Source organism: Struthio camelus, chromosome 2 (assembly GCF_040807025.1).
Source record: "Struthio camelus isolate bStrCam1 chromosome 2, bStrCam1.hap1, whole genome shotgun sequence".
NCBI lineage: Eukaryota > Metazoa > Chordata > Aves > Struthioniformes > Struthionidae > Struthio > Struthio camelus.
Genome location: NC_090943.1, coordinates 145240064 through 145263341, shown reverse-complemented (window position 1 = coordinate 145263341; position 23278 = coordinate 145240064). Strand labels below are relative to the sequence as shown.

The 23278-nt window shown below is 37.3% G+C and overlaps 1 protein-coding gene across 6 annotated transcripts in view; it reads left to right on the top strand.

Annotated features, from left to right (window-relative positions):
• FZD6 (frizzled class receptor 6) overlaps nucleotides 1-16850 on the top strand; it is a 32135-nt gene extending 15285 nt beyond the window's left edge. For 2 of the 6 annotated variants that reach the window (XM_068932875.1, XM_068932876.1), the window contains exons 3-8: nucleotides 6627-6823; nucleotides 9343-10360; nucleotides 12415-12563; nucleotides 13829-14260; nucleotides 14825-15024; nucleotides 15171-16850. In XM_068932875.1, the coding sequence (XP_068788976.1) occupies nucleotides 6627-6823; nucleotides 9343-10360; nucleotides 12415-12563; nucleotides 13829-14260; nucleotides 14825-14981 (1953 nt within the window). In that variant the 3' untranslated portion in view covers nucleotides 14982-15024; nucleotides 15171-16850. Of the gene's footprint in view, nucleotides 1-6626; nucleotides 6824-9342; nucleotides 10361-12414; nucleotides 12564-13828; nucleotides 14261-14824 lie in introns of all 6 variants that reach the window. The other 4 variants (XM_068932877.1, XM_068932878.1, XM_068932872.1 and 1 more) reach the window with 2 other exon arrangements.
• Nucleotides 16851-23278: the final 6428 nt, after the last annotated feature.

The window sequence follows — 23278 nt, the reverse complement described above, 5'->3', positions numbered from 1 at the left end:
CCTCTGTATTTTCACTCATCATTTTTTATATTATTTAAATATTTCTATGGCATTAATTTACAGAGTACAGGAGAACATTTTAGGCTTATCTATTTTGAGGTGTATTCGTATCTTAACCCTAGTGACATCTAATCATCTTTGGTAATACTTTTTTCTAGGGAAAAGCTGAGATGAGGGAGACCAAAGTCATCTGCACTCTCTTGCTAGAACACTGACCTTGTTTCTGTTGTGTCCTGAGCTTCTAACCCTGCTAAGCAAAAAACAGAAGAAACGGGCTGATTCACATGTAGCTCTACATTACGACTCATTTGTTGGCAAAGCAAGTTTGAGAGATTCTGTTTGCACCTAGCCGTTTATTCCCTACGCGGCACAAGTTTTTTCACTCCTCTCAGTTGGGTCATTGCAATTGCTTGCGGGACCACACCAGAAACTGCATCACTGAAGTAGTCTGGCTTTGCCTCTGGAGAAAATACAATATGGAGTTACTTCCTGAAAGAATCTAAGACTTACTAAGTTAGGTGTTGATGTTTTGCTCAGTGCTGAGGGTATTTCCCTCGCTGGCTGGCGCTGCTGTTCTCCTCTGTGACGGTCCTTACTCACAGTCACCTGTGGGTAAGCGTGTGCCTTGCGAGGGGTGTGGGGGAGGGGGTCAGTTGGGCCAGTTCTGCGCTGGGGGAGGTTTCTGTGCGGTACCCATGGCCCTCCCACACTCTGCCCTGGCAGCGCGCTGGAACAGCTCGCGTTGCGCTGGCCTCAGTTCCTCCCCGCTGTCGCTTGATAGTGCTCCTGCTGGCCCTGCAGACTGCGCCGCCTTTGGCTTTGCCGTTGCTCGCTGCTAGCTGCTAGTTAGCTTATTATTGTAGTACGCTGTTAGCGTATTCTAGCTTGCCTCATGTTTACTGGGTTTTGTTTCCATTGGCAAGAAGGTAGGAATTTTTATTGTAGGACTTCCATCGGCTATGCGAGGCTCCATGCTTGGTTTTAAAACAGCCTAGTTTTACTCTATTTTAGCACGGCCATCACCAAGTCTGCAGGTTTTCGTGTCTGTCCTTCCTGTGATAGCAATGCTTGCTAAGGAGATACGCCAAGTGTCCTGCTTTCCTGGAAAAGCCTCTTGTTCCATGCAGTCATGCCACTTGCAAGTCTTGGGCTTTCTAATTAGGAGAGGACCGTGATGCTTGATTCTAGATTTACCAGTTTGATGAATCTGTGAGTTTAATCTCGGATTTGGATGCTCAGGACATACACATGTACATGCATGCTGGTTACTTGGATAGAAAATGTTTAGTGGTTTGAGACACCAGGGAAGCTGACCTGAGAGGGTAAAGTTCACGGCAGAGACAGTCTGTAATGTTTGAGTTCTTGTGGCATGTTTGTGTAACCACTTGATGTGCTTGGAGTGAACAAAGCTGAAGGATTAGGCGGCAGGACCAGTTAAGCTCCGTGACAGTGTACCTGATACTGCAGCCTCGAAGCAACTAATTCTTATTTTCAGTGAGCTGTGGCCTCAGCTTTACTTTCTTTTTGCTCACACACTATCCAGTAGGAGGACAGAATACTTTTGTTTTGGGCATTTTTATTTTAGCTTTTACAGACTACCAGGAAATGCAGACCTATTATTTTCTATAATGAAACATTTCCAAATTGGCTAGCTGGAAGTAAAGCCCATGTTTAAAGATGCATAATTAAGAACACAATTCCAAGCACAATTCGGTACCTCTTCTGATGCTCTTAAATGATAAAAGTAGACAGTTTCTGAAAACAAATGTATGTTTTTGCAAATCCTGTTTGCCTGTGCTCGAGGTGGCGTTCTACGTTTTGTAGAGTTTCTTGGTTGGGAGAACTCATTCCTTACAAGATCCGTCAGAGCTCTTTGAAGGACTCAGCACATTTGTTGAAAAGGATGATTCAGACAATTTATTATACTTTGGTTTTCAAAAACACTTTGACGTGGTTCATAACGCAAGGTTTTTAAAGAAACTGTGCTGATACCCTAATGGCGATTTTCTTTTCGAATGCCTGCCTGAAAAAAAGTAAGAAGAAAAGGCAGGAGTAAATACCTCCCCCCCACCCAATGTATAGTGTGAAATCATTAGATGATAGTGTGGTCTTATAGCAAATAGATGACTAGAGGAGTTCCCCAAATCATCTGTACTGAAACCTGTGGTATACAGCTAATTCATAAATTACCTGGAAAAGGGGATGGATAATGAATTTGCTTAGAATACAAAATTGAGTGAAGATTTGCAGAGAGGTCTCAGGAAAGATGCAACTGGACAATAAAATAATAGATGAGATTTAGTGTTGGTAAACGCAGAGTGATGAGTGCAGGGGAAAATAACCTCAACTATTCATACAAATAGATGGGCACAGTATTACATTAGCTATTGCCACTCGGAAAAGAGATTTTGAAGTCTCTTTGGATAGTTCTATGGAAATGTGTGGTCGGGGTTCAGATGAAGGCAAGGCAAATAGAAAGCGTTGTGTATTATGGAAGGAATAAGGAAAAAATAAAAACAATATTGTGCTAATATGTAAATTCAAAGCATGCTTACATCTTTTTATATAAATATATATATACACACACACACACACACACACAAAATATGCACGCAAGAGAATGAAAAAAATGACTAAAAGTATAGAATAGATCCTATGTTGAGGACAGACAAAACAGCCTGTGGCTTCTAGATAAAAGAAGAGATAATTTGGGGAATACGGAAAAAAGTCAATAAAATCATGATGGCAGGTTGGCAAAACGGCATAGGAAAAGTAGTGAGTAATCTGTTAACTGCTGTCAAAACATATGAATTAGGTTGCAGGAACTAGGAGTTGCAATAAGCAAGTAAAATGCAGTATTTTCTTGCACAGTGCCTAGTTAAATTGGGCAATAAAGCATTTTGCTACAGTATTTTATAAAGGGTGTAAGCATTAATCGTTCAAAAAGGGATTAGACGCATTCTTGGGAAAAGGGTATGTTTGTGTCCTTTAAACACATCAGTCTGGATCTAACCGGCAGCTCAGAAAGTTTCCTGAGCCATTGATTGCTGGAAGCTAGGAGATGTCTGCTTGTCTTAGTCTTATGCGTCACTGCTAGCAGCCATTATCGGGACAGGATAGTTAGCTAAATACACGTTTGGTCTGACCGAGAATGCCTGCTTGTTTTTTGAGAACACCAGATTTCCTGCTCTTAATTTCAGGTGTTAAAAGGTAAATATATTTTAGCAGAAGCTAAAAGGATTATTACAAGAACAATTACTCTTGTAAGCCAAGCCCTTGGATTTCTACTATGGTTGCATTATCAGCTGAGCATAGCTTTCTTCTTCCTACCATTTTCCATTTCTGTTGAATACTTATACGTAGATACTTGGTTTTAAATTATAAAACATGTTATTTAAAGCACAATATTTAGCCAGTGACAACATGCCATAGTAAAATTCTTGCATGCATGTAATTTTTCGCTGGTCAACATCTACCTCTAATTTATGGCAATATTATTGATTCCATAGTGATTATTGTGATATTTGAAGTATTTTTATATAACAGCAATTCTGTTAGAATGCTTAAGGTTGGTTTTGAATCCTGAATTTCTTGACTAGACAATTTCCTTTATACTCGTTTTGTGTATCAAGTGAGCTTACTTAAGTTATGTAGCCTCTTTAGTTATGTTGTATCGGATAATGCTATTCAAAAATTGTTAGTTGCTAGTCAAAACATCCGAGCAAAAAATTTCTTTAGACAAAACTGATTTTATAAATATGAACATCATTTTTTAACTACTGCTTTCCAGAGAAAATATTGCTGTTTTACCCAATTTGCAAAAGTTTTTTTGAGTGGCACCTCAAAAGCTGCTGTAGAAAATTAAAATTGATGTTTAAATTAACTGAGATGAACTGTGAGTGAAAAAAGGAAGAATTAGTAATGATTTCTACAGACCTTAACTTCAAAAGTAAATTCAATTTCTATAGGAGTTCTGTACAGCTACACAAGTTATTATATTTATCTTAAGTACAAGAAAGAAAAGAGTTAACAAATTAAACATTGGAGCAATCAAGATTTGCATCGTGATTGTGTCAAGGAAATTGAATTCATCTAGTTAACTCCAGCCTTCTATATTTCTTTTTTTTTTTTTTTTGAAGCAGTGTTTAGCATTTAGAAAGTTATCGAACCTGTTGAGTTCCACACGTTATACCAGAGCTATTCTTCTCTCCTCATCAGAAAATATTCAGGCCTTGGGTTCCCGGGAAGGTAGGTCCACAGCAGACATCCTGGTGAGGGACAGACTTCGGTATGCTTGCTGTGATGGAATTTGCAGATGCAGCGCACAGCCAGAGTGCTGTAAAGCATAGTGCCAACTTAACTTTTTTTTGTTTTTTCCTAAGAGGTTTTTCTGTTATTCTTACTCTCTTATCTTCTCCATCCCTCCCCCATTCCTACATTTTTTGCTGAGGTCCCTTGAGGATTTGTAGCTATTCCATTTTGAGTGGGGAAATATGTTTATTTTATCAGTGTCTTTCCTTTTAAACTGCATGCTCGATAATCAGACTTGCCCTTGGCATACATGTATGTACATAATTTGGGATATTTAAAAACTGACAAAATTAAGGATTCTGTTCTAGACGCAGTCGTTAATCCTTCCTTTGCCTGTCACTGGTTGATGAATTTAGAATAACCGAGATACACAGCTGTTAACAGCAAATAAACCAAAAAAAATATTTGTCATACTGTTTTGTACTAAAAGCTCTGTCTACTTTGAAATTGTCATGCACTGTCTCTATTTATCAGCACACTTCAAAGTGCATTAAATGTCTCATCTTTCCTGATGCATGAACTTAACCATTTACCTGTGATATGGAGGTTCTTTGTCTGAACCTGAAGAAGAAAAGTGTTCTGTCAAACAGCTGGCTTAAAAAGGACTTAGCCTGACATGATTTTGCAGACTCATTTCCACCCTCGGCCATGGGTTAATTCCCTTTGCCTCAGAAAGGGATTTAAATTCACTCGTTTTCCTTTAACGAACTGGATTAGGAAGGTTTGCCTGATGTCATGGCAAAACAAAGTAAACAGCAACCCGTACCAGGTTCAGCTACGGGGGTTTAATTAGGAGCCATTGATACTAGAGCCTGTAAACACGCGTAGATGCGTGCACACGGGCGCAGTCGCTCGGTCTCAACCTCACTTTTGGCTGGGGTTGCTGTGGGTCGAGGAGGGCTGGGCGAAGGGGCGCCCAGTCCTGGCAGCACAGCTGCTTGTCCTCGGCCTTGGGGTCACCCGCTGCGTTCGGCTCCTTAAGGATGCCGGTGCTGGATCCATCCTGATGGTCCCCGGGGCCTTGTGGCCATCAAGGATCTTGTCTCCACGTACCCTGAAAGCCGATGACATGGCGCTAGCACGCCTGGCTCTGCTGGCGTTATTTCTACCTGTGCTTACTGACACTAGGGCCTACTTACGCAGCCACCCAGCGTCCCTTGGATTTCTGTTGTCCCTGTTGCTTTAAACATACAGCCCACTTGGAAGTGCAAGAGCATCTCTGGCTACACTGCTAATGTATCAATGCTTGCTTCCTTGAATATGCTGCCATTATAATGGCATAGTAATTGAAAAAGTGACCGACAACTCTTGGTTTGTCTGAAGTTTGTGCACACAATAGTATTTTGGCTAAAATCATTTTCCCCAGTAATAAAACTGATAAAATGAGAGAAAGAGGGTTTTATTTTTTTCTCCTTAGAGGTCAGTGTATCTGAAAATAGGGGATTGAACGGGTAGACTAAAAAAAAAAAAAGTTGCATTGAATTTCATTCAAGCTTCTTTACTGCGCCCAGTTCCCTGGGCAACTGGAACAGGTTGCCCAGGGAGGTTGTGGAGTCTCCTTCCCTGGAGATACTCAAAAGCCATCTGGACACGATCCTGGGCAACATGCGGTAGGCGACCCCACATGAGCGGGGGGGTTGGACTAGATGATCTCCAGAGGTCCCTTCCAACCTCAGCTCTTCTGTGATACTGTGAATTCTTGAGTAAGAATAGTCATTAGTAATTCACTGTCCAGCTTGCAGTAATAAAGGCAGAGAAATTCTCAGTCATGTTGAGATTTTGAAATGTATTAAAAATAAGTAATTAAAAATGATATTTGGACTGTATTAACAATAAAAAAGCCATCTGTAGTGTGAGGGAAGATGATGAATGTGACATACCGCTTAGAATTGAAAACGCAATTCCAACAGGAGCTACGGAGACGGGCACGTTTTTTAAAATCTTGGGCCACTTATTTAGAAATTGACCGGTGAACACAGGAACCTAACCTTATACCCTGTATTTTAAAATCTTGGTAATGATACCTTTCAGATTTCTACTTTTGTCAAATAAGAAAAATTAGATCTGAATAGTTAGAGATGGGCCAAGATATCAGAGCCGGGAGCGTGCTAGAAGTGCTAGTAGAACTTGGAGTCTCCTTTCTCCCCAGACTACCAGGTTCTGCTCCTTTTTACAACTGTTGAGCAAACAGTAGTCTCTCATATTTTTTCAAACCTACAGGAGAACAAATATGAGCCACAGTGAGGAAAATTAGCTTTACTGCCTTTAATTATCTTTTTAAAATTACTAATCAAAGTCTTTTTTCTTTCCCAAAGCCTTTCCTTGCTCTTATGAATCTTCACTGTTCACCAGACGTCCAGACATTTCTGTGCAAAGCATTTGTCCCTGCCTGCCTGGAGCAAGTTCATGTGATTCACCCTTGTCGAAGCCTCTGTGAGCAAGTATATTCTGACTGTAAACAATTGATTGATACTTTTGGTATCGTATGGCCTGAAGAGCTGGAATGTAACAGGTATGGTATCTTATCATGTGGCAGATAGTGGAGGTGATAAGTTCAAACATACCCTATTTGACCTGGACTAAATTGGAAATCTGAGACATATGTTAAACAATATTTTGCTGTAGCCTCCACATCAGTGGAGACAATACAGTGTTGAGTGCACAGGAGTATTTTTTATTAAAACTTTTTCATTATTAATATGACCACCTGCATTTCCTGTGAGCGATTTTGATTCCAGTTGCAACGGAGTTCTGCAGCTGTGAATGCCCTTCACTATTCGGATCCCTGCAGAAGCTTTTTTCTACATACGCTTAAAACTTAAATGAAGCATTAAATGTTACAGCATAGATTTCACTCTGCTTTCTCATCTCTGAACTAGGGATAATAATACCTACTTCACAGGGGTTTTATAAATGATTGCTCATATAAAATGATGAAACATAAAACACTCTATTTGAATGCGCACACAGCCCTAATCACGTAAATGAGCAGATTAAATCTTCTTGTATTTTTCCTGTGCTGTGTGCCAAAAGTCTGCTTTTTCCACAAAGATTTCACCTTTTTCTCAAAGTATTTCAGATCTTTGTTCCAGAGAGAGAAGACAGTTAATACTGCATTGGGGGAAAAAATGGACTCTTTATGTATTAAATGGAAACCACTGAAAACACTTTATTACATTCTTCTTAAGGTTCTGACCCTCACCTGGAGATATTTATAAATATTTAAGGCCAGGTGTTTTTTTTATTTAGCACATGGAAGTGCAAGAAGTAGAAAAAAGGAGTAAGTGCTGGAAACTTAACAAACCATGTGTCTAACCTCCGTACAGTTGCTCATTTGTGATGGGGCTACAGGAGAGCAGAAACAGTCCCTGCGCCATGATTCCTGGTAGAAATCCATATCCAAATGATTATGACAGATGGCATTAACTCTCTTGCCCTTAGTCCTGTGGAAAAATTTGAGTGTGGATTTTTGAGAGCTAGGTGTCAACTTTTCCATCTAGTGTGAGCCTCTGCATAACAGTGCCACTCAGTGCAGCAAATGTTTTCCAGAATTATTTTGAAAAATTAGTAAACTTATTAGTTAATCTAGTTATTCAGTATGTGTTCCAAATGATATTTTTGATTAAATTCCTTTTTTACAACACTCTCTGCAGCTTTAATTTATTACTGCTAGTGTTTACTGAAAATTAACCTGCTCTGTGTCTTTGTGAAATCATCTCTGCCCAGTACCTCCTACGGAATAGTCCATAAAATACAGGATATTCTGGAAACAGCAAAGATGCTGCTGCTAGAATCCTCAGAAGATGGGCTGGCACGGGGATGGGCTTCAACAGGCAGTAACTATAATCCTGAGTTATGTGCACTCTTATTCCTACAGAAGTGCGCAAAGCCTGTTAAGACTTGGGTGACTACATTTGCAGTGTTCCTGTGCATACTGGTCTGTCCCATGGCTACTGAAACAATCTGTTACTGAATCAGTTTCCTTATTTTTTAGTCTGGCTTTATTTAGATTGCACAATAATGCAGAGGAACAAAAACAAGTTTTTAAGCTCAAGCTGAGCTAAAAAAATACTCTTGCTTTTAAGGTCAGCACATTTTTTGCAGACAGACCCTCATAATAGCATTTGTCCAAGAATGTTTTGAGATAACAGAATCTAACTTTAAAAGCTATAATGCAATAAATGTTATTTTAAACATTATGGTAAATAAATATACACTTTAACTCAGAATGCATATAAAGAACAATCCCATTTTGAGTAAATACTTACCTGTTTGACTTATGCTTACATAATCTAGCGTGAAGACGTGTACAACACTGCTAATCCTAGACTATGAATCATAAATATAGCTCACCTGTTTTGTCCAATTCAACCCCTGAGCAACTGAGCCTTGAGCAATTTTTAAATGAGCATTGCAGAGCTATAAAAATTACTAAAATACTGATCAGTTTCTGCCTTGGCTATCTGTTTCGCTTGTCTTTTTCAGTTAGGTAGTTTTTGTAGTACTGACATCAGCAATGAAATATTACCGTAACACAACAAGTCATAGTAATAGCATCTTATACTAGTCTTCAGTAAATCCTAGATACTGTCACCCTTCATTCCTTGTTCTTGATTGGAAGTTGTGTTTTGAGCGGATCATTTGCAGTGTGTCTCCAACAGTGTACTGTTATCCAGATAGAAAATCTACTGTAAATATTTTTATAGGCATCCATAAAATTTTGGTGTGGACTGAGACCATAAAGGAACAATTGCAACTTGAGTAGGAAGTGCTTCCTGACTAATAAATCATCGGATAGCGAGCAATAGTTAAATAGCTGTATTTGAATGTTCTTCTAAGCCAAAAATAAAATCTTAAGTCTACTATTTTTAACATGCCACCTGGTTTTATTCTCACAAGCCGTATTTTGCGTCATCTATAAAATTTAACAGAGCTTAGAAGCAGATTTTTTCATATTTATAGAGAATAATTGTAAATTATAGTTGATAATGAGGGGCATTAAGATATTTTCTATTCTGTTAATTTATGTAGACTGGTCAACTGCGATGAGACTGCTCCTGCTACTGCTGCTGTAACTACAAATGTGCATGGAACTCAGAAGACCCCAGGACAGACCCGCAGAGATTACGGATTCTGGTGTCCACGACACTTGCACACTTCCAATGGACAAGGCTACAAGTTTCTAGGAATTGATCAGTGTGCACCCCCATGTCCCAATATGTACTTCAAAAATTATGAATTGGATGTTGCAAAAAGCTTCATTGGAATCGTTTCAATTTTTTGTCTTTGTGCTACACTCTTCACATTCCTGACTTTTCTAATTGATGTTAAAAGGTTCAGATACCCAGAGAGACCGATCATATATTATTCAGTCTGTTACAGCATAGTGTCTCTTATGTACTTTATTGGATTTTTACTTGGAAATAGAACTGCCTGTAACAAGGCAGATGATAAGTTAGAAATTGGTGAAACGGTGGTTCTTGGCTCTCAAAACAAAGCCTGTACTGTCCTCTTCATGGTTTTGTATTTTTTCACTATGGCAGGAACTATATGGTGGGTGATCCTTACGATCACTTGGTTCCTTGCAGCAGGAAGAAAATGGAGTTGTGAAGCTATTGCACAGAAGGCCATGTGGTTCCACACAGTTGCATGGGGGATACCTGGTTTTCTAACCATTATGCTTCTTGCAATGAACAAAGTTGAAGGGGACAATATCAGTGGAGTTTGTTTTGTGGGTCTCTACGATCTGGATGCATCTCTGTACTTTGTGCTTTTGCCATTGTGCCTTTGTGTTTTTGTTGGTCTCTCTCTTCTTTTAGCTGGTATTATCTCTTTAAACCATGTGCGGCAAGTCATACAGCATGATGGCAGGAACCAAGAGAAGCTAAAGAAATTTATGATCCGAATTGGAGTTTTTAGTGGTTTATACTTGGTGCCACTTGTGGCACTTCTTGGATGTTATGTCTATGAACTGGTGAATCGGAAAATCTGGGAAACAACTTGGGTCTTCGACCACTGTGACCAGTACCACATTCCTTGTCCTTATCAGGCAAGTGGCAGTTTTCTTCATAATTAGTACTGCAAGGTTAATTAGAGAAAACTCTTATGCATCACTATAGGGCAGTGCAGTTTAGTAGGTTATTTTCAGGTTAAATAATTCAAAAATATGCAATGATGAGTTGTTTTCAAGCCAAATTGCTGATCGTCTACTTTTGTTTTGAAAATTTTCACTAATCAAGTTAATAGCACTCAACAGTTAAATTCTAACTCACAGCTCTAAAGGGATTATGTAATCCTTAAAATACTTGAACTTAATGAAAAAAGTGTGTGCATGTGCGTGCATATATTCTTTCCACCCAGTGTCTATTGCTAAAAACAGTTGCTCTGCACGTTCTTACCTGGTTGTGTAGCTTGGTATCTCAGTACCTAAGGAGAATTTGCTTCAATTTCAGTTGAAATTGAAAAATACAGTCTTGAAAATTGAGTCTAAATTGGATTTAAAATGTTGCTTATAACCATAGATTTAAAATCACTTTTGTCTTTTTTTTTTTCCTGAAGCGTAGAAGTGTAAGACACTTGAAACTAAAAACAAATTTCTAGGATATTTTTTGCATGACAGTTGTCGTTTGCAGGCTGATTTTCAATAAAGTGAAGAGATAACCAAAAAAAAATTTAAACTTTAAATTGCTGAGATATTCTTATATAACAGTAGGCTCTTAAAAAAAAAAAACTTCCTTAGAAAGGCTTTTAAAGTAAAATTGAACATGTTCAGTACTCTCTGTGCATTACATTTTTTTTTGTAAATACCTAAAACTCCCTGTAACCGCAAGTAATTTGTGGTTTGTGCCGCCCCCATTTAAGCACAAATATTCAAGAAGAAACTATCACTAACAGAACTGTAGGTTTCTCAAGTCATCTTTCATTGCTTTGCACTTATCTATGTTTCTACTGCAATAAACTACCATTAAAAAGAGGAATATAAACACAAGCATTGTGCCATAAGGCTTGATCCTTCCATGTTCTTAAACATCTTCTATATCCTCTGTATTAAAAGCGATATAAGCTAAAAGTATCACAACTCATAGACTCCTTGGTTATTTTTGCTTCCATTAATGTTCTTGACAAGTGCGCTGTCTTCAGTGAGTTTTGCACTGAGCTTCATACCACACAAATGGCCCAAAATAAACAAGGCTGAAAACAAGCCTTTTGTTCTTTTTTTCAGTGCTTGTCTTGTAGTGCTTAAATATAGCAGCTAATATAGCAGCTTAGGATAATAAGGCATGAAGGACATCCATTCTCGTCCTTTAATTAACCTATTGGAAAGAGTAGGTAGGAGCAGGGAATGTTACACAAAAACATACTTAATTGGATCTGTCCCTATAATAAACAGCGTTTTCCAACTACAGAGCAGCTTAAAGTTGCACTCTCGGCCTTGGCTCACTTGAGCTAGCTTGCAGACTTCTTTTTGACGTTCATCAAGTCAAAACTAAATAAAAACAAACTTCAATTTAAGTAGCTAACGTTGCCTCGCTAACAGAAGTAGTGACTTTCATAGATGGAATTGGCAGATAAACCAGATAACATAAATTAAATTTGCAGCATGGGAGAAGAAGATAATAATCTCTTACTGAGTTAAATGTCTCAGCTGCTATGATTCTGTTCTGCAAAGAGGTGGATTAATTTTGCAATAAAGGGTAGAAAACAGCTATGCAGTTCCCTGCGGCTCCCTGAAGATGCTGTCTAATCTGATTAACTGTTTCTTTTAAGTTGAAGGGATGAAGCTCCTACATACGAACTGTCACTGAAGAACATGCTTACTAAAACTATTACTCCTGAAATTACCTTTCCATCCAATTTAATAGAAAAATATTTCCTTTAACTAATCTCCTCTCTGTCTTCAGCTATAGCCTGCAAGCAGACATTAACTAGGCCTGACTTGACTCAACATGTCTTACATTTGTCTACAGGACAAGCCTGAACAAAGGATACTTGCCATAAGGAGAAAGTGCATCTTTCACATAATTTGTTGGTTTTCTGCACTTAAAATATAGATGAACAAGTATGCTTTCTTCTGTGTATTTATTAAACTTTATTGCCTTCTAGGCAAAGGCATTAGCAAGACCAGAAATATTTTTGTTTCTGATGAAGTATCTACTGACATTAATTGTTGGCATATCTCCAGTCTTTTGGGTGGGAAGTAAAAAGACCTGTTCTGAATGGGCCAATTTCTTCAACAGAAACCGCAAAAGAGAGTAAGAACAATTCTTTTTTTTCCTTGGCTTTTCAGCGTATACTTTAAAATGTGTTGCATGCCAGACATGTTCCTTAAACATAGCTCAGGTAATCAAAGTGTTGTCTTTGTGCTCTTTCTTTTTTGGAGTTTAAATGCTGCATAGGGGCATAGGCAAAATTCTAGTGGAGCCTATGGAAATTTTACATAGGCAATGACTTTTTGATGGCCTTCTCAGAAGACAGAAAATATATTCCTCTACTGACTAGTTCTCTTCATAGAACAGAAAACATGATGTGTTTAGTAGTGACTGATAGGTCTGTGATTTCCATTCGAATCAGGGAAGATAACTGTAGCCATTAACTTAGGTCCTTTCAGGTGTTTTGATTTCTTCAGTTGGCACTGTGCTTAGCTATGTTTACTGTCATGCAATAATAGCATGTGCTGTGCTTTTCTTGTCTGCCATGCTTGTATTATTTTAAAATTATTTTGATTGTCCCCTCCTTAGTTTCACTTTTACTGTATTATACTACTGCTCCTTACTTTGTTTCTGAGACAGAGTAATTCAGTTTTATTACTGAATTTTAGTAAAGTTATCTCTGGATAAAAACAGCTTATAAACGTAACCTCTATTTCTTGTAGTTGTCATTCTTCTCCTTCCTCGTTATTCCTTGATTATTTCTTTTTAGATTATATGTATTGCTTATAAATTATTAATATATTTTTAGATCTTTTTATTTCTTTGGATTTCCCAATCCAGCGGTCCGTAACGTCCTTTTATTTTACATCTGCGTTCCTTGATGATGAGCTTATAGCTCCTTTCCCTCTCCCTTCTCTTCCATTTCCTGTATATTTTTTCTTGTTTCAGATGCTTTCAGCTATACTGTTTTAAAAATAATGATGAAGTCAATTTTGTATTGCCTACCATTTTTTTCACTTGAACAAGGCTTACATTACAGAAATTTAATTTGGTAATACAGCTGCTTATGAGCTAATCCTACTTTCCTTTCTTAGATGATTAACCCACTGATGTCATTGGACCTACTTGCTGAAGTAAGAAATGTAGAAATTGGCTTTAATTGTTCCACAGACATAATTACTTTGGAGCCATTACAATCAGATTCTTTCCCCCTTTTTTCACATGTAATTGTTTTCCTCATGCTCATTAACATCCAGCTCAGATTACATCACTGGTTGCTATTCCTACACATTTTTGGTATAAGAAACTATATTACATTATCTGAAATTATCCTCTTCACTTAGTCACACCTTTATATTTTCTTCCAGTCCAATCAGTGAGAGTCGAAGAGTACTGCAAGAATCATGTGAATTTTTCTTGAGGCACAATTCCAAAGTTAAGCATAAAAAGAAGCACTACAAATCCAGTTCGCACAAACTGAAAGTTATTTCAAAATCAATGGGGACTAGTACAGGTGGCACAGCAAATCACGGAACTTCTGCAGTAGCAATCACTAATCATGATTACTTAAGCCAGGAAACTGTAACGGAAATTAAAACATCTCCAGAAGCATCTGAGAAGGAGATGGAGGCAGATGGAACATCAACCCAAAAAATCGAGGAAGGTGAAAATTTGCGTGGAGATCCAATGTTATCTAGTTCTAAGCTGACCGTGGATCAGGTGGAAAAAAGAGGCAAAGCAGATAATACATGTGATATGAGTAGCTTGTCTGGGAGTATGAAGAGAATAGGTGAAGGAAGGTAAGACTCCTTAACTCAATAGTTGTGGTGCTTACTTGTACTATCACTACTTTTGTGTATTTTCTGTTTCTTCTTTCCCTGAAGAATCAGTATGCAATTAAGCTTCAGTAGCTCTCAAAAGAGAGTACAGTAATTCTTACAAATTTTTCCATATAGCCTCACAAATCTCACAGCTTCTATCATGTGGGATATTTCATCATTCTTTAAGATTTTTTTTTTTTTTAAAGTGTCAAGTGCAGGAGCTTTAGCTCTTAGGATGTTTTTGTATTGCTAAACAGTGATCTTTGAGATAGATTTAGGGTACGGTGCTAGAAAGGTCAGAAAAACATGCCATCCAACGGCATAGAGAAATCTGTGGCTGCAGTACAACCATTCTGGACGGTGACCAATCTGAAAAAGAGCAGTGGTGACTCCTAAGCTTGAAAAAGATTATACAGAACTGCACTGAAAAGAATATAGCTGGAGATATATTATCATTTTGTTACTACTAAATGTATTTGTTTTTCAGTCTAATGCATTGTGCTTAAAACTGACTTCCTGTGTTTTATTTTTAATTACTTACAGGATAACTCCTAAAAATGATTTTATCGACTCTCCTCCATTGCAAAGCAGCAGTTCCCAAATACCTGATGTCTCACAGTCTGGTTCAATGTCACTACTTGTCTACTCAGCTTCAGACAGCAGAAAAGAGTTGAATTCTGGAAACAGTTTAAACCCTTGAAAGATGGAAAATTTCATATGAACATTTTCAGTTTTTAAAACTGGTGAGGATTCTGTGTTACACTGGAAATAGTTGATATTCTGTGCCTTATTTAAAAAAAAAGACACATATCTTGTTTTGCACTTATGGAAATGTAAGTTCTGTAGTGGGGACAACTAGCAATAATGTACTCTATTTAATCCCATCCAGGAATAATGGAAACTAAAGTTCTACAGGACACAGCTGGATTGACTGGCAGTAATTTAAGAGAAAGAGAGGAGAGAAACAAATACTGTTCTCAATATTAAGAACACTTTGTAATAACTTGCATTAAAATGATGCATGGAAAGCAGTGTTACTTTTCGAGGCATAAAAGTTCCATCTGCATCTTTGATATTTTTCAGATTTTGTTGTTAACAATTCTTCTTTTAACTATATCTTAAAAGGCTGTATCACTTAAAATTGAGATACAAAGGTATAAATACTTTCGAAAGTATGTGTCTGGAGATATCGATTGTAGCACTGTTTTTATGGTAGTTTCTACACTGAATATGAAAGGAAATCTGGAATTATAGTGATTTATTTTGTACATAGAAATGAATTATGTAAATAACTGACTGCATAAGATCAATATTTAGAACTACTGTTTTGTCTGTATTGCACAAACTTGGTAAAGGTAATGTGCTTCCAGTAGATATTACTAAAGTCAACAGTCTTTTGATGATCGAACACAAAAAATACCTTTGTATATAATGTACACCATACACTGCACATCTGGGGGGAATACTGGTAAGACACCTGTGCATCCTGTTACAGGGATGGTACAATGGATGCAGCAGTGCTACCGAAAAATGCTTCCTTGAGCCCCTCCTGGTGTGGTGTTCCAGTGCATCATGCCAGACAAGATACCTGAAGACGTGGGGACAGAATCGGAAGTATACATTTTTCTGCTGAGCTGCAGTGAGAGTGTATCTGTTTCCCTTTGTTTCTATGCAACTGACTTGAATTTTTTTAAAATTCTGTGGAGAAAATATCTTGCAGAAAATAAATTTTGGAGTTAATATGCAGGCTTATTTAACAATATTTTTATTAAAACAAGACCGTAATGCTTTTTTTTTTTTTTTTACAAAGTTTAATTTTCTATATGCTATAGCAATATATTTTCTTTAAATTGAAAAGTCCTTAATACAGGTAGCCTTTTTATTGATAGGGTGGTTTTCAAGAGTAAGTACTACTGACATGGATAAGAGTTTCATGGTTTGGTGCTTTACAAATCTTGGCTCCACTGCAGTCAATGATGTGATTCATTACTTGAGTTAATTTGGAGCCAGGATTTTACTGTCTGTCTAACTCTAAAAGTTAAGTGCATTTTGTAAGACCGTTCAGCATCTTGCATATTTGTTATTAATAATAATATGGCTCTTAAACTGACATATTCATTTTGCTAGTAGGCAGAGAAACTACTCCATTCCAGTTTGTACAGCTTTCATGGTGATTTTGCTTTGACCAGTCAAGCAAAATTGCATAATACAAAGGTCATGTAAATGCTGATTCCGTAGGAAATACAATTCTGATAAACCAAAGTTTTATCCATCATGTGTTAAAATTTGAATGTATTCACCTTATATTGTCTTCTGCATTTTATCATTTGTAATTTATTGCTTTAAATAGGATGTGCCATTTCTTTTATAGTTTGCCCTTTACAAAATATATAGTATTCTTGCTGCTGAAAAGGACAATGAAAAAACTCTAAAATATCTTCTGTAAAAGTACACACTAAATACCCTTCGCTCTTGTAGTCATGTTTGTAAACGGAGAACTTTATACACACTTGCAATAGTTTTGGTATTATTGTCTTTGCTAGTAATAAAATATACTGTTGTATAGTAAGAGCTTCTGAGTTGGTATTTCTTATTAACTACATTTAGCGTGTTTACTGTTACACTACTATGGTATTTTTGCACCTAAGACTCTTTAATGTACAGCTGTCTGAGGTAATAAGTACTTCAGTGCTTTTATCCTTGTTGTTTAAGTGAGGAAGTGAGACAGAGAAAATTGATGTGAATTGTCCAAATGAACACAAAGAGTTTATGAAAGAGCGAGAAACTGAGCTAGTTCTTTCATCCTAATATTTAGAGCGTTCTTTCTCATAGGCTCTCTAGGTAAAAAGCTCCTTTAGTTTACAGAGAATATCTGTTTCCACGATACGATGTGGCTAAACTTTCATAAAATAAATACTGATATATTTTTTAAATTTACTTATTTGCTTTTTTAGGTAATGCAGAAAAAGTTATGCTTTTTGTAACTGCTATGAAGAAGATGAGTACAAAGAGAACTTGGAGTTACAGAGATGATACTTAAAAATAACTGCATTTTCAAAGAACTGTAAAATATTAACTAAACACTTGTCAGGACATTCTTTTAAAATGGAATCTATCAGTGGTAGAATTAGATTGTAGCGCTTGTGTTCCAGTACTGCTGTACTGCTGACAGAATGTGAATTCCCAAAGTAAACATTATAAAGAGATTGTCCGTGATTTCTGGATGTTTTAACCTGGAAATACCAAGTAGTTGCTGGAAAGGGAAGTAGTTATTGGAACGGCTACAAAAATGATGATGGGGAAAAAGAGTTGGAAAGGTTAAGAAAAGAGGTGTTAGGGATGAATCGGGGGGGATGAAAGGGTCTGGAAGATTGCCTTACAGCGATGGACTATGAAGAAGCTTATTAACATTGTTCTTTTTAACAGAGGGTGGTCAAGGTATTTGCTTGCATCTGCGATTTCCCACAAGTCATCGCAATCCAGTGGTTAAAACTGAAGATAGGCATTCACATTAAACGGGCTTTTTTTAAAACTGCAAGCATATTGGAACATCTCCATCTACCTACATCATTTAATCGAGACTGGACATCTTTCTGAAAGATGTACTATAATTCCAAGAATTTAAAATGTTGTTACAGCAATTATTGTTCTAGTTCTCCACCTTTGCAAGAAGCTAAAATAGAGGACACTAACAGTTCTTCAAGCCTTAAAATGTATGTGCCAAATGGTCTCTTCCTTCTCTTCTTTCTCTTACTGTGTCTCTGTTGTAACTCACCTCAAAATATGTATTATATTCGGTTTTCAAGTCACGTATAAAATGTTTCAGTGGACAAGATATATTAAATTTGATCTGTGATATAAACAGTGCCAGCAAATACTAATACAGTAGTTTTATGGTCTATTTTGTGTATACTCTATTTTACTGTTCTATTTTGCTAATCTTTTTAGAGAAAAGTGGGATGAAGCTTACCTAGAGTACAAAAGAAAGCTATGCAAATATTTGGAAAAAATAGTTCAAGTTTGCAGAAACGAAACAAGGACATTGGAAAAGGGTTTGTTGTTCTGTTTCTATTTGTAATATCTGAAAGGTAGTATTAGCAGTTTATAAGAAAAATGTCTGCAGTATTTAAAAATCTCTTTAAATCCTTTTACTTTTTCAAGCATCCAAAGAACCAATACAGATATGGAACACTAAATAGCTAAAACATTCTTTTTTTTTTTTCTTTTGACAATTGTTCATCTGATTTACAGAGACCTGTGGGTCCTTTTTCTTCACTGGCCATAGAATATATATTTATATAAAATTCATGTTTTAAAGACAGTAAAGTTTCTTTTTAGTTGAATTTCAGAAGCTAAATCAGAAAATTAAATTTAAATATTGAACTTTAAAAAAATAAGTTTAACATGCTAAACAGCACTGAAAAATGCCATAGTTGAACAGGAAGAGGAATCATGCTTCCTTTGAATTTTGACCACCCATTCTCAACGCACAATTTCAGAAAGCTGCACATCAAAGGAGAACTGCTGCAGCCCTCAGTTGATGCTGGCTGCTGTGTTCAATAGGTCATTGAAGATGTCTGACCACTTTCTGTTTGGTTCTGTTCACTGGTCAAAATCTCTGCCAATACTAACCTCTGGTATTTGCAAAAATTTAGACGGCTGGCACCAAAGGTATTTTAGAGTCTCACAGGAATAAAAGTTATTTCCTGTCTTCCCTTTTTTTTGTTGTTTATTCTTTCACTCTTATTTTTGTCCCTTATCCTATTCATCCTTTTTTTTTTTTCTTTAAGGACTAAAATGTTTAGAAATAATTTTAAAAAATTAGGGAAGTTGAGCTACCTATACCACACCTTCATAAGCTGTCTATTTTTTATCTCTAGAAGTGGAAGTAGGAGTATCTTTCTGACGTACATCTATCAAATCCGTTTCTGTATATTAACCAGATTTTACTTCTTATTAACGAGTGTTTGAGACATCATAAAGTGTAATTAAAAGATTAAAAATATGCTATGACGTTTATATCTGAATTCTCCATTGTGCTTACTGCCTTCAATTTGTTCATCAAAACTAAAACTAACATAGTTTTGCTTTACTGCAAGCCTTACTAGCTAAATTAATAAAAGCACATATCTTTAAACCTGCAACAATCAGCCATCATTAAATGACTCACAACTGGTTTCTCAGCACAAACAGGAGCTGGAAAGGAACAGGAGGCTGAAGATAATAATAGTTTCTGCCAGAAGAACTGTGTGGAAGAAAGCAATTTTTGTGGAAATAAAGTGCTAAATGGGCTCTCAATACCATTTGCTGGTGAACTGGAGGGATATTGATCTCCAGTCGAGAGAGTATATTCTCAAGTAGGGCAATGCTGCCACGGAAGAAGAACATCAGCTGTTGTCAGTGTTAGGGAGGAACACGCCGATGCGTTAAGACTCTGGACACATGAGGGAAAGAGAAAAGGCAAGAAGAAAGTTCACTTCCGTTAGGTAGGTTTGTATATTACAGAGATGATAGCAGGGTCACTGGACGTGGCCAGCTAAAGGACCTTAATAAAGGGGGGAAAGTACGTTCAGCGTTGGTCATGTATGCAGAATGAGCAAAGTTTCTGTATTCTTAGGAAGCTAATACGCATCCCAGTTTATCTTCCTGATATCCTGCCCGTCTACATGACGCTGGATCACAAGAACTGAAACGGGGACAGAAGTATGATAGATACTGCCAGATAAAGTCCTTGAGGAAATGATTAGTAAGTTATTTAATGCAATGATGGCTTAAGCTAGCTGGGAAGGTGCACTCTTCCCAAAGCTGACTCTAGTATCAAATAAACCTATCATCAGAGAGCACAGGCAAATCTTGAAGGACTCAGCCTAAGAAGACAGAGGAGGCTGAAGCAGTTGAAAATGTTTCTGGGCACTGGGTATGCGCCACTGACCTTTGGCTGCTGGACAGAGTTCTCTCTTAGATTCGCTCTTTCGAAATTTGTGCAGGTGAAGGTGCCATCCAGACGTCCAGCTAAAGAACAAGTGGATGAGGGATGAGCAGAATCCAGAAAGCATATCCCATTCTGTAAAATGTAAAGAGATGTCATGGAGAAACTTGTGAGACAGTAATGAACAGATGAGATGGAAATGTATTGGACTGGTGCAAGTCAGGACTCAAAATGGAAATTACTGCAAGCTAGTTTTCTTAAAATGTGATTGTAATAGTCAAGATCATCCAGAGAATGGATAACGTGAGAGAAGCTAAAAGTCAGGATGAAGTTCTGCTGGAAGAGAAAAGGAGGCCCAAGAGAGTAGAAAAGAACAAGGACGGACACACAATAAAAATGAGGGAAAAATCTGCCTTGTAAATTAATGTAACCTCAACAGCAGTAGATGTATTTAGGGCACACATACAGAAAGTTTCTCTACCTGCCAGTGGATGTTGTTAACTTCATTTATACGATGAAACTTTTTAATCAATCAAGATGTGCTGTAATGACAGCAAAGTTTTAAGGATAGAAGGAAGCCATATTAGAAATAAAACTGTGCCTCTCAAATACATGATAATTTTTCAGCAAAAATGGCTCTTCTATTCATTGAGGATTCAGGCAGCCAATTTTTCTACCATTGACTAATTATAATCAGTCTAATCAACTAAAGTTTTCCCCCCGAGTCCGAGCTCCCTCCTTACACATTTTAATTCACTGGAGGCCTGCGCTGTACATTTATTCTTATCCCTATTATCACTATTGTCTTTAAATTTCTAAGTTGGGACCGGACAGAGGTAATTTTCACATTCTGCTGCGGATTTAAGTCCTCAAGCAACCTGACCTAACCAGACCTGCTCTGAGCAGGGGATTGGACCAGATAAACTCCAGACATCCCTTCCAATCCAAATGTTTCTATGTCTGCAGCTAGGATTGCGGAAATGGCACTTGGAAGACAGCGAGTTTCACAGAGGTACGCATCATACTCATTTAGAGTCAAATTTTCAATCAAGTAAAAACAGGTCTCAGTATAGACTTGTCATCATAATGTTTACACTATGGATACGTCTGATTATAAATGCATTTAGTTCCCCCAAATAGTTCTACAAAAGTTCATCCCTGGTCTGACAACGTGTGAGTGGTATTTAGTTTAAGGTATTCAGCGCTTCATTTATTATTGTAAAAGTAACAGCTGTAGGGAAATACAACTGTAAATCAACTACACTACTTAAAGAACAAAGATCTGCCTAGAAGTTCCAGCAGTTTATAAAAGCTGTTTCTACAAGATGAGCTCTTTGATATATGTCATATGTCCTGCTCATGCTCTCTTGGTAATAATGTTTCAAGTTTTACCTTGAGAGAAGGCTTAATTAATCCGAGTAATAACAGGAATAGTAAAGAGTGGTCTAATCCTCTCTCCTGTGGTTTGCACTGTGTGTTTGTACAGTATTTCCTATAGTAAAATTAATAACTTCTGTGTGGTTATTTAGAAGAATATCACAACTGTATATTTAATTTTATTATTTTTGTCTGGCACTCAAAGCTGCCATCTGCCTACATACAGACACAGAGTTTTTTCTTCCTTACAGAATCACAGCATTACAGAATGGTTGAGGTTGGAAGGGACCTCTGGAGATCATCTAGTCCAAACCCCTGGTCAAGCAAGGTCACCTAGAGCACATTATCCAGGATTGTGTCCAGATGGCTTTTTGAACATATGAGGGAGACTCCAGACAGACCTCTGAAGGGTTATTGTGTGCTTTCGTGGCAGTTAAGAGCCTCTGGTCTTTGAAGAACTTCATTATATGTTCTAACCTTTACCTTTTCTTTTTGGCTATCACTTCGATCTTCAACCCTTTTTCATGGGCTTGTGAGATGCATAGTGATCTGTTGGCATGACTCGACTTTCACCTGGAGAAATGGTATCTCAAGAAGTAGAATATTGATACGACTTAAACTGCTAAGATTTTTTCAAAGGCAGAAACAATACATTAGTCTTTCTTACAGTCTGAGGCAGAAATAATACTTCAGTGAGTCTTAGAGTCTAAAAGGAATCTGCCTTACAACTATTTAAGATTCAAATGATAAAATATGTACCTGCAAAGTAATATTCTGACTATAATGCCATGTTTATCATGTTTATTTAGAAGCTACTGGCAGATGATTTAAATAAGTATATCTGTGCTAGTAAAGCAGTAACATACAAGGAGAGAGGTTTCGGGTTATTTTAAAAAGTTAAATATGCTATTTAAATAAAATATATTAATTAAAAGGTATTAAAAGGGATCAAGGACACGGTCTCTTTGTTTTTTATGGTGTTCTAAAAGGTTTTTTTGTGGAAGAAAATTAAATATATTTCTTAAACCTGTAATAAATTTTCCTGAGCAGTCTTACTTTGGTTTTCTTCTGCAGCAGGACAGACTGTTCTTTGTTTCCCTGATCAGACAGTCAGGCTGCAAAGAGCCATTTGCAAAATTCAACAGTCTTCTCCGATCTCAGCCTTGTAAGTCTTTGACACATTTTCACCTTCTACTAAAAATAGAGAACATTTTAAAAAAAAGCAATGGGCCCTCATATTAACTCAGTCACCTACAACTTACCCCAAAGTATCAGTAATGAACAAGAGCTAAATTACAAACTCCATGATTAAAAGCACATACCAAGGCTAGCTCAGCAACTTGAGTGTTGCAGTGCTGGACACTGCCAATGCCTACCCTAAGTGCTCTGCTGCTTAGCCTCCAGCAGGCACAAAGTCTTCCAAAGCAATGCATAGATAGCATTGCCATTCAGAGTCAATATCCCCAGGCCTCACCTGAACAAGGAAACTTCTAAGGCAATAAAGAGTTAAAAGCAGAGAAAAAGCCCAGGATTTGGCACTTACCTCATTAGGCAGGTGCTTCTTTTGGCTCAGGATCCTAAGCAATGAACTTGTTTTAAGATACTTGGTCTCCGTGGTTGTAAAAAGCCAGAATTAATATACTTCCCATCTAAGAAGAACCCATTTCTGAGTGGTTAAAGCTTCTCCCTGT